General features: G+C 42.3%; 1 protein-coding gene across 1 annotated transcript in view; it reads right to left on the bottom strand.

The window, feature by feature from the left end:
• PLB1 (phospholipase B1) overlaps nt 1-14,493 on the bottom strand; it is a 123,186-nt gene that overhangs the window by 94,598 nt on the left and 14,095 nt on the right. The window contains exons 7-14 of the mRNA XM_030554284.1: nt 12,631-12,715; nt 11,608-11,659; nt 10,382-10,468; nt 7,380-7,442; nt 5,796-5,878; nt 4,376-4,442; nt 3,594-3,698; nt 172-267 (exon numbers count right to left, since the gene is read on the bottom strand). Of these exons, the coding sequence (XP_030410144.1) occupies nt 172-267; nt 3,594-3,698; nt 4,376-4,442; nt 5,796-5,878; nt 7,380-7,442; nt 10,382-10,468; nt 11,608-11,659; nt 12,631-12,715 (638 nt within the window). The remainder of the gene's footprint in view (nt 1-171; nt 268-3,593; nt 3,699-4,375; nt 4,443-5,795; nt 5,879-7,379; nt 7,443-10,381; nt 10,469-11,607; nt 11,660-12,630; nt 12,716-14,493) is intronic.

Raw genomic sequence — 14,493 nt, 5'->3', positions numbered from 1 at the left:
GTCTCCCTACCTGTCTGAGGGTGGTAGCTATGAGGGAGCTTTCATCAGCTTCCCCTATTCCTCGCAGTACTGTTAATGACAGAACCCTCCCTACTTAAGGACTGGCTGGCTTTGAGGTTCCAGGCATTTGTGCTAAGCCTAATCAGCCCTAACATCTTCAACACTTCTTACCATGTTGTTCCAGAGACCCACGCCCAAGGCAGAGCACTTCTCTTCAGTGATTTCCTCTCGCGTCTTTGGTATGGAAGTGCCATTAACCTGCCAGCCCTGGAAGAGAAAGTATTTTAGAATAGGACAGGGTGGAACAGTGCTACCTCATTTATGCATAAGGCCTAGAACCAATGCTTGGAGGAGAAAATGATACTCAGCACTGGAAAAACACATTTTTTAAATAATCTGAACAAGTTGATATGCACTAGAAGCTGACCTCCACTGCAGTCTCTGAGTAGAGATAGAACAGGACACTGTTCTGAGACATGACTGATGTACTTCGTACTAGGAGGCAGCACCAAAAAGGCAATAAATTCCATGATATAGCAGGAAGATCAGAGTAACTGCAAAGCAAGTAGTGATAGCGAGAGTCACATGTGCAGGTTGAGGAAGAATATGCTAATAGGATTAACAGAGCCTGGTTTGGAAAAAAGAGCTATTTCTCTAAGCTGATGTTTAAGGGAATTTTAAAAGCACTGGCCTAAAGAACTTGATTGTGATCTTTTGATAGCACATATAGAACAATATTTTTCAAGTAAAAGCCACAGTGTTTGAAAGATTTTAGTAGCTCATGGACAACAACATCCTGTGGGTCTAGGCAGCTTTGTTGTATATCAAAGCAAATAAAGAAACCAAGAGCAATATAGCTTTACATTTAAAAACAGCTAGTAGCTGAAAGCCCGTGCTGTCGTAGTGTAAGTCTTAAAATCATGTGCATCAAAGAACTGAAAATGACTGAAAATTTAAAAACTAGACAGCAACAGACCACAAATTCCAGTGGCAGAATCATAAAAATGTAGAGTTGGAAGGGACCTCAAGAGGTCATCTAGTAAGTCCATCCTTCACACATGGAGGCAAGACCAAATATATCTAGGCCATCCCTGACAGGTGTTTATTTAATCTATTCTTAAAAAACCTACAATGACAGGGATTCCACAGTCTCCCTATTACTAACCTTTCTGCAATAAAGTTCTATCTGCTGCAATGAAATCTACACTTCAGGGATTCCATCAACAAGTTATTCCTAGATGGTTATCTGATGCAGCCAGATTATATCAGAAATTTAAATCCCTCAAGAACACACACGAGGTTATAAAAGTAGAGACCTTTTTCACTTTCTAGATCAAACCAGACAATAGCAATAGAAAGAAACTGTTTCCAAACTGAACTTCATGCATTGTGGTCAAAAGCCTGGCAAATTATTAAAAGACTGAATGGAGATTATAGTCTGCACAAAAGATAATAGCCAATCACAGAAAACTCCATTGCATCCCAGCTGATGGCCAATGGCAGAGCTCCTAACTGAGAAAAAGCCTTCAGCTGTGCGGTTAAAATGATGGTTGGTTGCTGAGAGATGGCAGTCTCTGGGAGCGGACATGAACCCAATGGCTGCTTTTACCAATCAAGAGCATGACTGGACATGAACCCAATGGCTGCTTTTACCAATCAAGAGCATGACTGGACTATACATCAACTCCTGGTCCAGATAACATCCACAATGAGTTTGTCTCTCACCTCAGGCCAAATCATCAAAAGTTGGCTGCTTCAGTTTCTGATCATTGGACTCAGGATTGCAGTCTCCCAGAAATTCAGTGGAGAGCAAAAATCCTAGTTGTTCCCAAGCCAGGGAAATCACTGGCAGGCCCCAAGGGCTACCAACCACTGTCTCTACTGTGTGATACCTACAAAGTCCTGGAGAGACTAATTCTGATGCAGATTAATGAGGTCGTCTATCCTCAGCTGGTCCAACCCCTTTGCCAGTGATGAGTGGCCATTACAGACTGAAGTCTGCCCCAGGGAAAGGGAGCTGGACAATGACTGGCAGTAGCCACTGAGGCAAAGTGGGCTTAGAGAGTTGGGGGCTCCCAGACTGCTGCACTGTGCAACACAGTAAGGGGAGGAGGTGAGCAGCCCTCACGGGTGAAAGAACAGGTTAGGGACTATTTAGAAAAGCTAAACATGCACAAGTCCCTGGATCCACATCTAATGCATCCAAGGGTGCTGAGGGAGTTGGCTGATGTGATTACAGAGTCATTGACCATTATCTTTGAAAATTCATGGTGATCAGAGGGAGGTCCTGGACAATTGTAAAAAGGCAAATATAGTGCCCATATTTTTAAAAGGGAAGAAAGAGAGCCTGAGGAACTACAGACTGGTCAGCCTCACTTCAGTCCCTGGCAAAATCATGGAGCAGGTCCTCAAGGAATCCATTTTGAAGCACTTGGAGGAGAAGAAGGTGATCGGGAACAGTCAACATGGATTCACCAAGGGCAAGTCATGTCTGACTAACCTGATTGCCTTCTATGATGTGATAAGTGGCTCTGTGGATATGGGGAAAACAGTGGATGTGATATATCTTGACTTTAGCAAAGCTTTTGATACAGTCTCCGACAGTATTTTTGCCAGCAAGTCAAAGTAGTATGGATCAGATGAATGGGCTATAAGGTGGATAGAAAGTTGGCTAGATTGTTGGGCTCAGTGGGTAGTAATCAACAGCTCAATGTCTAGTTGGCAGCGAGTATCAAGCAAAGTGCCCCAGGAGTCAGTCTTGGGGCCAGTTTTGTTCAACATCTTTATGATCTGGATGATGGGATTAATTGCACTCTCAACAAGTTCACAGATGACACTACTCTGGGGGAGAGAGATAGATATAATGGAGGGTAGGGATACAGTCCAGAGTGACCTAGACAAATTGGAATATTGAGCCAAAAAAAAATCTGATGAGGTTCAACAAGGACAAGTGCAGAGTCCTGCACTTAGGAAGGAAGAATCCCATGCACCACTATAGGCTGGGGACTAACTTGCTAAGAAGTAGTTCTACAGAAAAGGACCTGGGATTTACAGTGAACAAGAAGCTGGATATGAATCAGCAGTGTGCCCTTGTTGCCAAGAAGGCCAATGGCGTATCTGGCTGTATTAATAGGAGCATTGCCAGCAGATCAAGGGAAGTGATTAGTCCCCTCTATTTGGCACTAGTGAGGCCACACCTGCGGTATTGTGTCCAGTTTTGGTCCCCCCACTACAGAAGGGATGTGGACAAATTGGAGAGAATCCAATGGAGGGCAACGAAAATGATTAGGGGGCTGGGGATATGACTTATGAGTAGAGGCTGAGGGAACTGGAGTTATTTAGTCTGCAGAAGAGAAGAGAGAGGGGGGATTTGATAGCCTAGGGAGGTGGTGAAATCTCCATCCGTAGAGGTTTTTAAGGCCTGGCTTGACAAAGCCCTGGCTGGGATGATTTAGTTGGTGTTGGTCCTGCTTTGAGCAGGGGATTGGACTAGAATACCCCCTGAGGTCTCATCAAACCCTAGTATTCTATGATTCTGTGAAAGGACCAGCTGAATATTTCTGTCGTTGTCACCAAAGTTGATGTTCACTCACCATTCTATGAGGCAGATTTATTTCTTGGAGGAAAGGCTGCAGAACAATGGTGAAGTCGTCCCTCACATCATACCTCCCAGAATTCAGCAGCTTTTCCAAATCACTCTAAATGATAGATAACAACCATTTAACAGGATGCTGGAGAGACCACAGTACAGTTTATCCATGTCTTAAATGAATTTAAGGTCATCTCCATCCCTAATAAACCACAATAATCAAATGATGTAGCCAAAGACAAAGATAGTAATTCAATTAAAATATTTTATGCCACAATTAGAAATTTCCCTGTGGCTCTGAGAGAATTGCATTGAATTAACACCATTTTCTTAAAGCAGCTAAGGAAGGTAATCAAATCTCACGCTTAAGAATAAAAACTGGTTCCCTGCAGCTTGTAGAAGGAATTACAGATACAAGACAGTAGCACATTCAGCCACTTGTAATATAGGAAGTTTCCAGCTTCCTCTAAATCATCTGACATTTGTCAGTACCAGAGATAAGATACTGGACTAGAAGGACCACTGCTCTAATTAGATATGGCAAATCCTATGTTACTACGAGCTATAAAATCATTAGCATCTACAAAAGGTGCAGAGATTGCTTAATTATACTATTATGTTACTCTCACATGCTACTGATGCCAGAATAGGTTACCCCATAATCATAGCTCTGGTGTCATTTGTATTAGACAGATAACCCCTCATCTCCCTAACCTTGAACATGAGCATAGCAGTCTACCTTTACCAACTTAGAACAAAAAACAAGAAATATGGAAAAAGCCATACCTGGTAGGACCATCTCAATATGATGTCATCAAGTTTGGAGTCTTCGTCAACACAGTTACATGGCGCCCTGGATGCATTACTGCAGAATGAAAAACCAAAACCGAAAACCCCCAGTACTTTCAGGTTACTTTCAGGTAACAATTTTCGCTTGATGGGAACATGGCTGGAACTTTAATATGCCACTGACAGTCATGTGTCAGAATATGTTTGAAGGCCCAGTAAGCATCATTGCGGAAGGCTGCATATTGACAAAGACCGGAAATCACATGGGACACATTGCTCTTCCACTTTATCTCAGAATTATATTGGTTTCCATGTCCATTGCTTTGGACAGCTTCTTGGCTTTTGAACCTATTCAGCTGGCAAAATACACCAGGCTTGGTTTAGTTCAGGGTCTGTCAAGTGGGCATCACTCTCGTACTTGAATTAGCTGCTGCAGATAATTTAGCATTTGCTTTCAAACATTTCCATTTCCAGTCTCATTAGCGAACTGAACTCTTGCAATACTTTGCACAGGAACTATTGCCTTAATATTGTGGTAGCAGCCCTCAAGCTGTGCCATTATTCTCACACCATACGTTATACTACACGAATTATCATTTGTGAACTTCTGGTAAACACTGAGCCAAATTCAACCCATAACTCAATGAAGTCTCATTGGTGGCTAAAGCAGGCACATCTGGCCTTTCTACCTACCTATTTCTATGCAATGGCTATTTACTCCATCTTTTGAGTGAAATGTAAAACTGATGTCCTGAAGTTAAAGATCACATGGCACTTTTTACAAGAGTAGAGGGGTAGACCCTGGTGTACTGGCCAAATTCAAATGTTGGTCATCAGATTTTGCTTTCTTAATCTCCCTTTGCAATCTCTATTGGAGAAGAGATCTTTCTCTTCTTGACTTAAATAGCATTGTTCTTGACCTAAACTTCAGTGCCGCATTGCTAAGCTTTTATGTAATTGCCAATGCTCCTTTGGAATGGAACATTTCACTGATGGGTGGAATGTCTTCTATGCAGGCTTGTGAAGTGCTTCAAGATGGCTATATAAGTAGTTATGGCTGTCTATAAAATATTTTAATCCAAAGAATATTCCTTTTTGAACATTGTGGCTTCTAGAATCTTAGAGTCTTTCAGAGATTCATGGCTTCTGGGATCTAGAATTTATTTGCCAGTAATGAGAAATTTTCTGTGGGAAAAACATTGAGTGTTAATGTGCTGAATTTCATTTTGCTAAGTACTAAAGGCATCTGAAAAAACTTTAAATGCACTGCTCACAAGACCCCAGTACATGCAGTGCAGTCAATATGTAAGCATTCTTGCCATGTTTTGGAGAGAAGGGGAGAGGGGAATACAGTACACTATCAGGAACACTAAAGGGAGATCATGGCCCTTACGTACTTCAAAGAACGTCTCTTTACCTGATTTTGTTCTCATCGCTGTGTGAAAGATAGAAGATTCTGAACTCAGTGGAATCCACCAGGTTTACAAAGGCTTTGGGGACCTACAGCAAAAGAGGTAGAAAATGAACACGCAGAATTTGCAATTAGAGTTTTTTATTCATTTTTAAAATAGTACTCTTATTGCCTGGGAAGATTTCTACTTATTCACAGAACTGGTACAGCTTCCTCCGAACTGCCTTATCAATGTACTTCACTTCTGACCAGGAGGGACCCTCTCAAAGAATCAGTGATTTCAGTCATGGCTGATTCAGTCCTTGGCCCTCCTCCTGTGACTGCCAGTCAGGGTAACGTTAGTTTGAGAAGACAAGTTGTGAACTGTGGCCAATTAATTCATTTTACATATATCACTGAAAGACCACCAGGTGATGACAGCTGTCATTTGCTACTGATCTAGATTGAAATCAAACAGATAAACTATCATTTAGATAGAAAAGTATGCAAGGCCTAGAGGTGATATGTTCCTTATTACACTGGCCTATTAATCTCTCATACCTCCTCTCTTCCAAATCAAGATGTAGCTTTCCTAATGGATGTGCATAAAGATCTCATTGTTATGAGCATGAGTGACATGAACAGAAACGTAAGAAGGGAAGGGAAGAGATTCTGATGATAATGAGCCAACAGGACTTAGGTAAAAATCTCACTGAAGCTGGTGACAGCTGACCTGTGGAGTGAGATTTGAGTAAAAAGTTATTAAAAGGCTTCAGGGTTTGGCCCAATACATTCAAAGAGTAATAGTTTTTGCATATGTATTAGACCTTAGTTAGAGAAAAAACAATTTTCTAGGATTAACAGTAAACATAGAAAGGTTCTGTTTTACCATTGATATATACTCATAAATGCTAGTTGTGTTAATAAAGCTGTATGGTCTAGGTGCAGCACATTTCACTGAAATAATGATTTGCCTGGAGCAGTGGATGGACAAGCAGGAAATGACTTACACTGAGGTTTTAAGACAAAAATGGAAAGGAGAAAAAAACAACATGATTTTTTTAAATGGATGATGCCCATCTTTGGTCTGCACCAGTCATTGCTAGAGGATTGACATCTTGTGTGTTAGTTAGTCTGATTGTTTGACTAGTCCCCAAGAACCCTGCATTTTAATCAATGAATAAACATGTAATATTTTCATGTACTGCCTGGCTCAACAGGAATGAAATTGACTCCTGTGCAGAGAGATCACAAGGTTAATGCACCAATTAAGACGTCAAAACAGGACTTAAGTGGTGCATAGGCCTTAGCTGGACACCCAAACATCTAGTTGTCACTTTATAGATGAAAAGATATTTTAAAATAGTGATATATACAAAGTGTATGTGAATAAAACATTTGCTGACAAAAGGTTGGATTTTCAAAAGTGACTGACTTAGAAGCACAAATCCCATTAAATTCAAGGAGACGTGTGCTCTTAAGTGACTGAGGCGCTTTTAAAAATCCAACCCAGAAGGTTTGAGCTGTACATGTACCTCAGTCAGGGAATCTGGAGTACCTGGCAAATGAGTCAGTACAATAAATGGCTTAAACCTGGTGAAGAGATCTTACTTTTTGATACAAGAAGTCCAAGACTCTGGTAAGTCTTTCCATGCTGTCCAGTGAGCAATTCTCCTGTTAAGAGAGAAATAGTTTAGAATGGATTGTGTGGAAACATGCATGTGCTCATGGCACAGAGCTGAAAAAAAAAGACAATTCAAGCCACCATCAAGACCATCAGAAAAAGCAAAAGTCACATGTTTCTCCATTCATTTAGCTAATGTACCAGAGATGCTACTGGTAGTAGTCACATTGTGGATTCGGCTTTATCCAGCACCTAAGTCAAGAGGAATCTAGGATTCAATAATATGATTTAACTGAGTATGATTAGATAATTTAAACATAAAATCACAGCCTCAAAGAGAGTTTTTTTCATCTAAAGACTCTGAAATGGAAGAAACCTATTATGCCATCCTTAGAGCAGATTACCTCAATAAAGCCATTACTAACAGAAAATGATCTTCATAAAGATATTGTCTTCTTTGCAGGAAGGCACACGCCAGTCACAGATCATCCACTCCTTGTGTCGCATGGGGAATTGCCTCTATTTTAACCTCTTAAATGCCTCATCCAATTCACTCTTGGCCACCTCTGGCATAAGCGCTTCTGTGACTTTCCTTAGCACATGTTCCATTGAGTCTAATTGACCACGTGGTTAAATTTCCCCTTTTCAGCTCACTCCTTATTATGCCCCCTTAACCCTCTTCAATGATTCCTCCTTTCCTTTTGTGTTACTGCCTCTCTAGAATTTATAGATCATTCTCCTCTCTACTCCTTGAATAGAGTAATTTATAGAGGGTTGATTAAAGCCTTGGGCGAAGAGAAGATGGTTCAGGCTTTATCATTTCATAGGATCTTTTAAAAAAACAAAAACAAACAAAAAACAGACAATTTAATACAACTTGATGCACCAAAGGCACAGAGAAATTGCTTTTTCAAAGAAACTTTATGAGCCAGAGATAAGAGTTCTCGATAGCCGGGGTGCTTCAGCAAGGACACAAGTGACCCCAGAGGAGGGAGAATCTGCCACTCGCTCACCCCTCCAGTTTGAATTTGACCCTAGCTGAATTTGCTCTGCAAGCGGGAAGGTGCTTAGTGGTGAGTACAAAACATAAATGCTCAAATGTAAAACTGCAGTGGACAGAGTGCCCCAAAATGCTGAAACTCCTCGGCAGGATGATGAAGACACAGCTGATGTTGGCAGTGAATTGTCACATCGCTTAATGCGCTACTAGACAATGCTCAGATACTGTGAACATGAGAGTGGTACCAGAACCCACATAGAATAGAGACATCAAAAAGAGAAGCAAGGAGGTAACATTGTGGCCCTGTGAAAAATGAGGGGCAAAGAAAAATATTACACATTTAAAGAGACTTTTTTTTTTGTTCCTTTTCTGCTGTTCACCTGAGACCAAACCTTAACCCTTATCCCACAAGGTCAACAGAGTACATATTTAAATGGTTAGCTTGTGCCCCACAAAGTTCACACAGTTATTTTTAGCATGCTAGCTCAAGCAGAGCTAGTGCACTTCTGTCTACCTGGGCTGGGAGATGCACTCCCCGCTGCAGTGTAGAAATACCCTACGTCACACAAGACATCAGAATCTGACTTGGGACACTGGTTGCTCAAAGCAAATGATTGGCTATACCAATCAACTTCAGCTGTACCATCTAGGTCTGCAATTTTGTCAGCTCTCACAACCTAGGTTGAGTTGGACAAGATGGGAGATCTTTAAGGAAAACAGCAGTGCTCTAGGAGGTGCTGTCATAAACATATATCTAAGGGTAGCATAAAATCCCTCTTTACCCTGTAAAGGGTTAATTCCTCTTTTACCTGTAAAGGGTTAAGAAGCTCAAATAACCTGGTGGGCACTTGACCAAAAGGACCAATAAGGGGAGAAGATACTTTCAAATCAGTGGGGGAAGGTTTTTGTTTGTGTTTTGTTTTGTTCTTTTGGACTCAGCAAAGGAACCAGGGCAGGGTAAATACATCTTCCTAAGCCATATCTGGACTAAGCATCTAGTATTGCAGAAATAGTAAGTAATAGCAAAGAAATGCATTAGATTATCTTTTGTTTTAGCTTGTGAATTTTCCCTGTGCTAAGTGGGAGGTTTATCCCTGTTTCTGTAACTTTAAAGTTTTGCCTAGAGAGGAAATCCTCTGTGTTTGTAATCTTTTTGTTACCCTGTAAAGTTATTTTCCATCCTGATTTTACAGAGGTGATTCTTTTATCTTTTTTTTTTTTTAAATAAACTTCTTTTAAGAACCTGATTGTTTTTCAGTGCCCTAAAGACCCAGGGGGGTTGATCTGTGTTCGCTTTGTAACCAACTGGTTATGATATTATTCTCAAGCCTACCCAGGAAAGGGAGTATAAGGGCTTGGGGGGATATTTTGGGGGGAGGTAGGGCTCCAAGTGGCCCTTCCTGAATGTTTGTTTAAATCTCTTGGTGATGGCAGCAATCAAGGACAAGGTGGATCTTGTGCCTTGAGAAAGTTTTAACCTAAGCTGGTAAAAATAAGCTTAGAGGGTCTTTCATGCGGGTCCCCACATCTGTACCCCAGAGTTCAGAGTGGGGAAGGAACCCTGACAGGTGCTGTTGGAGATTCGGTGAGTAGCATTTTTCCTTCAGTGAGTACTGTACTGAGGTGGACAAGAAATTTATAATGAATAACTTAATTTATGCCTCTTCTGCTCACAGAATGTATTTGGTACTTACATAGTTCCCACTGCTGTACTATCTGTGCAAAGAGATTACTCTCTTCTCATTCATAATTTGAAATTATTCACCAGTAGCATCTGCGGGTAAGTCCTGCTCTGCAGCTGGTATGATATTCTTAAGTCAAGTTGTTTTGAGTCTCATGGTATGTTTGTTTCCTGACTGGATAAGTAACTCTTAGATTCAGGTTCCAGTATGGCTGAGGTTTTAGGTCAGTGCTCATAATAATCCCAATGTCCCATAGTCAGAGCTGGGATTCCTCGCTGAGACTTAGACCACACTCTGGGCAGCTTACCTGGTGGGTGGAGGCACAAGAAGAACACAAGTTTTCAGCACTAAAGAAAACTGTGATTAGCTTCCAGTCTTTCTGGAAATCTATCATCTGAAAGGAAAGAGCACAAGAGAAAGTTGGTGCATTGTGTACCAAAAGCGCTAGGGAGAAGGTAAAAGCCCGGATCATCACTGGCATTCCCCTCCCACCAACCGTTAGCCCTCTTTCCTGTGGGTTTAAGTGACACCTCTAGCAGAAACCCCAAACCACCAGAATCAGCTGAGTTCAAGTCAGCTGAACATTTGTGAGTGAAGCAGATGCCATAAGAACATGGGTGTATGAGGCCTGTCGACCCACATTAGTCTTGTGCTGCTCAAGACATACCCAAGAGCAGCTGCACAAGAGATTCGAATTCACCAAATTTTATGCTAAATCTAATCCCAAACACCTGTGGGCCACCCTCCCAGAGCATCAAGGACCATGTAGTGCCATGGGCTCCCAGCACAGAAAATAGTGAGTGAGCAACACACTCAGTTGAACAACCACATTTCCCAGTTAGGCCAAGATCCTTTAACTGAGTCTCAGGTCTCCAACTGTTTAGACCCAAACAATGGGGCAGGATACAAGGAAATTAGTGTATGAAGCTTCAGAACAGGATTTTCAGAGCATCCATCATTGGCCTAATGCTGCATTCATTGAAGTCAACCATTGATGTTTGTGAGAGCAGACTTAGTGGGTGTCTGTGATAATTTCACCCTAAAGTGCTATGAGGAAATGGGAGAGACATACTTAGTTCAATTATATTCCAGCAGGATTCCTAAGCAGGCCACATGCCATCATAGGGATCCAGCATCCTTGATTAGCAGGAGGCAAACTAGGATTAACTTTAACCAAATATTTAGAACATCATGACAAATAGGGAAAAACATCTTCAGAAGCAAACAGTAGGTTCTTTGGGATGGCAAGTCTGATTTTGTTTTTAATAGAAACACTGGAGTTCAGTAACCACAGTTTTTGGGGTTTTTTTTTTTTAAGGCAGCGTTTTCCATATCTAACAGACCCTTTGTTTTGTGTTCAGTAGACCTGGTCAAAAATATCTTGAACTTCAAAATTTCATCAACATTTTGAAGTTCAAAATGTTTTGAAATTTGACTATTTTTTCTCGCTTCTTTCCTCCCCTTTTCACCCCTCCCCCAAAGTGCTGGTGTTCATTGTTCGGCTTTTTGAAGTCCTGAGTGTTTTAAACATACCTGGTTCTCTTTCATGCATTTCACCATTTCTTTGGCTTGATCCAGTATGCTTCTGTTGCCCAAAATGAAAGCAGAAATTGTCAAGTCATTTTTAAAGACCACTTTGGCTGTTTTAATCATTGAACAGAACAGCATGGGACTTAAGTACAAATCCAAAGACACAGTCAAGTTGCTAGCTATCTGTTTACCCCCATTCAAACCCACAAAATTGTTTTGCTGATGCAAAACGGTAGGGCTGCTCTGAAATCAAAAGATCTGGTGTGTTTAATCTGGCCCTTCTGTGGCTCATTTATGCAGGGGCTTCAGGGGCTGCAGCCCAGGGCCTTGAGCTAAGGCGGGCCGCACAAAAATAAATCCATAATTATATACAATTCAGTGGTCAACCACCTGTCAATTACAGTCAATTTGTCAATCCTGGAGCCTCTGCCAGTCGATCACGATCTCCAGGCCGCAAAAAGTCCAGTGGCGCAGCGGGGCTCAGGCAGGCTGCCTGCATGCCATGGCCCTACGCTGTTCCCAGAAGCGGCCGGCTGGAGTGGGGGAGGTGGCTCTGCACACTGTCCCTGTCCCCACCTTTGTCCCCGCAGGAGCTGCAGGGGTGGTACCTGCAGGCATGGGCAGCACATGGAGACATGCTGTCCCCCTGTTCCCCAGGGATGCGCAGAGACGTGCCAGGAGCTGGATGCTGCCAGGAGCGGCGTGGAGCTATGACAGGCAGGCTGAGCCCTGCTGCGCCGCCAGCTGGGAGCCCACTGTGGTAAGTGCCTCCCAGCCAGAGCCTGCACCTTGCCCTGAGCCCACAGGAGAGTTAATCCGGTCCTGGGCCACAGAGTCATGTGTCACTCCTGTTAAGGATAGGAGAAAGTTGAGCCACATTGGCAGGGTTTGGTGTTAGGGAAGCTTGTCCTGCCCTTGCTGTACATGTTCTGAGTACAGTTAAAGGACTTCAGTCCCATGAGGCTTTCAGCCCTGTACCTTTCACCAACACTAAATTTATTATTCAGCTAAAAAAAAAGAACTTACATAGCTTTGGTTCCTGATGCTGCTCCGCTAGTTTTTAGAGGAAGTGGCTGATGCAGTACAGAGGGGTTAAACCTGCTAACAAGAGCTGAACAACACACACAGTCAGGATATTCCAAGATCCTGGGAACTACTGCTCTGCCACTTCACCCTTAATGGAATCAAATTAGCCACAAACTGTTAGGATCTCAAGTTCTTAGTAGGTATTATAAATGCTACATCAGGGACCCTTCACTCCTATCAGTCATGTTGTTCCTCAGTGTTATGAGTTTTGAAACAGTGGCATGAAGTTGGAATTATTTGTTCTAGCCTCTGGTGCTGCCTGGATATTGGGTATCTCCCAATTTTAGCAACAGCTGCTGCGTGCAGAGCTGGATTTAGGCTGCCATCGGACATTATATGGAATAGAGGATATTTACAGGGAACCTGTACAACCAACTTAGAATCATAGAATACCAGGGTTGGAAGGGACCTCAGGAGGTCATCTAGTCCAACCCCCTGCTCAAAGCAGGACCAATTCCCAATTAAATCATCCCAGCCAGGGTTTTGTCAAGCCTGACCTTAAAAACCTCTAAGGAAGGAGAGTTCACCACCTCCCTAGGTAACCCATTTCAGTGCTTCACCACTCTCTGAGTGAAAAAGTTTTTCCTAATATAGACTCATAGACTTTAAGGTCAGAAGGGACCATTATGATCATCTAGTCTGACCTCCTGCACAAAGCAGGCCACAGAATCCTACCCATCCACTTCTATAACAACCCCCTAACCTATCTCCGAGTTATTGAAGTCTTCAAATTGTGGTTTGAAGACTTCAAGCTGCAGAGAATCCTCCAGCAAGTGACCCATGCCCCATGCTGCAGAGGAAGGCGAAAAACCTCCAGGGCCTTTGCCAATCTGCCCCGGAGGAAAATTCCTTCCCGACCAAAAATATGGCGATCAGCTAAACCCTGAGCATGTGGGCAAGACTCACCAGCCAGCACCCAGGAAAGAATTCTTTGCAGTAACTCAGATCCTATCCCATATAACATCCCATCACAGACCACTGGACATACTTACCTGCTGATAATCAAAGATCAATTGCCAAAATTAGGCTATCCCATCATACCATCCCTTCCATAAACTTATCAAGCTTAGTCTTAAAGCCACATATGTCTTTTGCCCCCACTACTCCCCTTGGAAGGCTGTTCCAGAACTTCACTCCTCTAATGGTTAGAAACCTTCATCTAATTTCGAGTCTAAACTTCCTAGTGTCCAGTTTATACCCATTTGTTCTTGTTTCCACATTGGTACTAAGCTTAAATAATTCCTCTCCCTCCCTAATATTAATCCCTCTGATATATTTATAAAGAGCAAGCATATCCCCCCTCAATCTTCTTTTGGTTAGGCTAAACAAGCCAAGCTCTTTAAGTCTCCTTTCATAGCACAGGTTTTCCATTCCTCGGATCATCCTAGTAGCCCGTCTCTGAACCTGTTCCAGTTTGAATTCATCCTTCTTAAACATGGGAGACAAGAACTGCACACAGTATTCCAGATGAGGTCTCACCAGTGCCTTATATAACGGTACTAACACCTTCTTATCTTTGCTGGAAATACCTCGCCTGATGCATCCTAAAACTGCATTAGCTTTTTTAATGGCCATATCACATTGGAGGCTCACAGTCATCTTGTGATCAACCAATACTCCAAGGTCCTTCTCCTCCTCTGTTACTTCCAACTGATGTGTCCCCAATTTATAACTAAAATTCTTATTATTAATCCCTAAGTGCATGACCTTGCACTTTTCACTATTAAATTTCATCCTGTTACTATTACTCCAGTTTACAAGGTCATCCAGATCTTCCTGTATGATATCCCGGTCCTTCTCTGT

The sequence above is a fragment of the Gopherus evgoodei genome, chromosome 3, assembly GCF_007399415.2.
Source record: "Gopherus evgoodei ecotype Sinaloan lineage chromosome 3, rGopEvg1_v1.p, whole genome shotgun sequence".
Classification (NCBI taxonomy): domain Eukaryota; kingdom Metazoa; phylum Chordata; order Testudines; family Testudinidae; genus Gopherus; species Gopherus evgoodei.
This window is presented reverse-complemented; position numbering and strand designations above follow the sequence as displayed.